Source organism: Haliotis rufescens, unplaced genomic scaffold (assembly GCF_023055435.1).
Source record: "Haliotis rufescens isolate VD_foot unplaced genomic scaffold, xgHalRufe1.0.p SCAF_12, whole genome shotgun sequence".
Lineage (NCBI taxonomy): Eukaryota > Metazoa > Mollusca > Gastropoda > Lepetellida > Haliotidae > Haliotis > Haliotis rufescens.
Genome location: NW_025963802.1, coordinates 19,097,688 through 19,100,625, shown reverse-complemented (window position 1 = coordinate 19,100,625; position 2,938 = coordinate 19,097,688). Strand labels below are relative to the sequence as shown.

The following is a 2,938-nucleotide window of genomic DNA, read 5'->3' as shown; positions in this document are numbered from 1 at the left end:
TTCTATACACGTAGAAGTAATATCAACCGATGAACTATTATATTGCATATATATAGAAGATTAAATATATAGCTAAATATTTCATTCTACGACAACAAAGATTCAAAGCTTATATGCATTTTAAATCTGCTATTCCTTATTGCAGTGATCAGAACAAAACCAATTTGGACAGATGCCCGAAAAGCTGTCGGGCTGGTGACAGTGTTGTGTTGCCTGGCAACGCTTGGACAGTACTCAGCGAACAGAGATGAAACTGTCCTCCGTCAACAGAGGATGGATACGCCAAGAGAAGCAGCGGCGGCAACCATGGCCGGAAGTTCCTTCATTGGACCAGGATTTCACAAGCCTGTATATCTTACAAGTGAAATCGTGTATGAAAGTTTGGACGTAACTACGAATGACAAGTTTCGCCAGTTCCTTGATACAAACCTGTCGAAAACGCCAGCATTGACTGACGTCATTTCTCCTAACCTGCGTTCCTCATATGACGTCATCGCAGAAGCCCAGAGAATTCATTTCAACGTATTTTCCGAGTTGCTTGCTCCATTCAAATACGCCATTTTGATCGACATCGCCGCTTTTGCTAATAAAGGCGACCCGGCCATAACGGTTGGTGAGGTGTATCTTCTACGCCGCCTTGGGATAAAGCTGCTATACTACTGCAACTACAACGCTTGTAAATCACGCAACCTCAACTACATCCGCAACGTTGCGAGAAACTTCAGCGACAGTGAAGTGGTTGTTTTACTCCAAGGCGGCGGCAACGTCGTGGGCTATAAGTTTCACGACTACCTCCGACAAAGAATATTCAACACATTCTCACAGTACAAGATCATATTGTTTCCCCAGACGGTCTTCATGAGGGAAGGTCTTTCAAAACACGTCACTTTCTGTGAAAAACTATACAGACAGACGGATTTTATCATGATGTTGAGGGATCGTCAATCATTCAGTTTAGCTCAGAAACATTTCAGTGGAAAGCCAACTTTCTTCCTCATGCCTGACATTGCGTTCCAGATAGGGGCCATCTCAAGGTTTATTTCTCCAATGTTTGATATCATGTGGTTGAAGAGAGTTGATCCAGAGGCACCGAGACAAAACGTAACAAAATGGCCGAAAGGCGTGACTGTACAGGTTGAAGCGTGGGTGAATTGGGAAACTCCGAAAGGAAAGACTACAATAGAAGACTCTTTTCTCATGCAGACAAATGGGATGATATTCTTACAGAGAGGTCGCGTTGTAATAACAGACAGACTTCATGGACATATATTCTGTGTTTTGATGAACATACCCCACGTACTGATTGACACACCTTACCGGAAGTTGTCGAGTTACCACGAGACTTGGACGCGGGATCTCGAGAATACTGTTCTAGCCGTCGATGCGGACGATGCCTTGGTGAAAGCTGTTAGCCTGCTTGACAAGTACAAGGATTCTTTGCCGTCTATTGTTTCTTTCATGGACATTGAAGAAAATCCAGTTCTGTAGAAAGAGTAGGAAGTTGCCAAGATAAGCTTTATGTTGGTCCTAGATTTGCCCAGTGAGTCTATGTGGTCTCATATAGACTCCCTGAGGCGCCCAATCTGTGAAATTTGGTCTGTGAGCTCTATTTGGGGGGTTTCACCAAAGTGATACACGTCTAAGACATGTGCCTCGTCGTAAGTGTATGTTAAAGTATAGGATTTACGAACGTCTTTGTGGAACGGACCCCTGCACCGCTACAGCCCATCCCATATATCAAGCTGACTCGCCATCATTTAAGTGAAATACTGTTCAAAGCAGTGTTTAAGAGAAACGACATGGCACTGTCTGTGAAACGGGGACGCTGCCTCTAATTATTTGCAAAATGAACATCCATTGTAAAAACATTTAACAGTATTCCCCTGTGAATTTGGAGGAGAGAATAAATTAGTTCTTAATTGACTTGCAGGGACCATAAACTGTTCATGACATAGTGTTGCTTTAATGCATGTACATGTGGCATCATTTCATCAACTGCTTAATTATTTTGTTAATGATGATTAGTTTGGTATGTTGTTGTTGTTGTTGTTGTTATTGTATGACAATGTGATCACAATGTGAAATAAAAATGCACGCATTTGCCGTTTGCATGGCTGACATTGAAGTAATTGGAGCTGTATTACAGACATTTTGTTAGTCGAAAACGTATTTTGAGTTCAACTGAACTGAAAGCTTTATTCATGACGCGTTGTCCTCCGATATCTCTTTTGTTTGTTGCTTTACGCAGCACTCAGCAATATTTCAGCTAACATGACGGCGGTCTGGACCTAAAAATCCAGTGACTGAGATCATGAGCATCGATCTACACAACCATGCATCAACCAAGTCGGCGAGCCCGACCCACCCGATCCCGTTAGTCGCCTCTTCGGACAAGCATGGGTTGCTGAAGATCAATTCTAACCCGTATCTTTACGGGCGTTCATGAGATCTTTGAAACCCCAAACCAATAAATTTAAAACTTTCCGTGAATGATCCCGTTAATGGTGTGTCGAACACATACTCATGTACTTCCTGTCCAGCCTGGTTCCCTGGGTAAGCTGCGCTGGTGCTACACTAAGCGTCAGCGCAGCATACCAAGGAAACCAGACTGATTCCTGTCCAGTCCAGCAATTGGAGACATACAGTAAGTCAACGGCGAATTTTCTGAAATTACACCAAGCATTGTGATGTTCTTTCCACTTTTTCATACACCTTCACGCTCAGACTAATATTTATTCTCTGAAACAAAGATATAATTTTAAATATTTTGTTTTGTGACATTGCGTGGGCTTTAGGGTCTTGTGATCGAGCAGAATCTCGGTCGCATCCAGTTGTCCATTCTGTAGAAGACCCGGGTTCGATTCCCTAAATGGGTGTACACAATGGTTTTCCCCCGCCATAACATTGCTGGAATATTGCTAAAAGCGGCGTAAAGCCA

The 2,938-nt window shown here is 42.9% G+C and overlaps 1 protein-coding gene across 1 annotated transcript; it reads left to right on the top strand.

Annotated features, from left to right (window-relative positions):
* Window positions 1-306: 306 nt before the first annotated feature.
* LOC124138524 (pyruvyl transferase 1-like) lies at window positions 307-1,488 on the top strand. The gene has a single exon (XM_046505230.2). The coding sequence runs from the start codon at window positions 307-309 to the stop codon at window positions 1,486-1,488; it is 1,182 nt and encodes a 393-aa protein (XP_046361186.2).
* The last annotated feature ends 1,450 nt before the right edge of the window (window positions 1,489-2,938 follow it).

Bases quoted from the DNA above. Each gene is read 5' to 3' on its own strand.
- LOC124138524 (XM_046505230.2), top strand. From the start codon at position 307: ATGGCCGGAAGTTCCTTCATTGGACCAGGATTTCACAAGCCTGTATAT.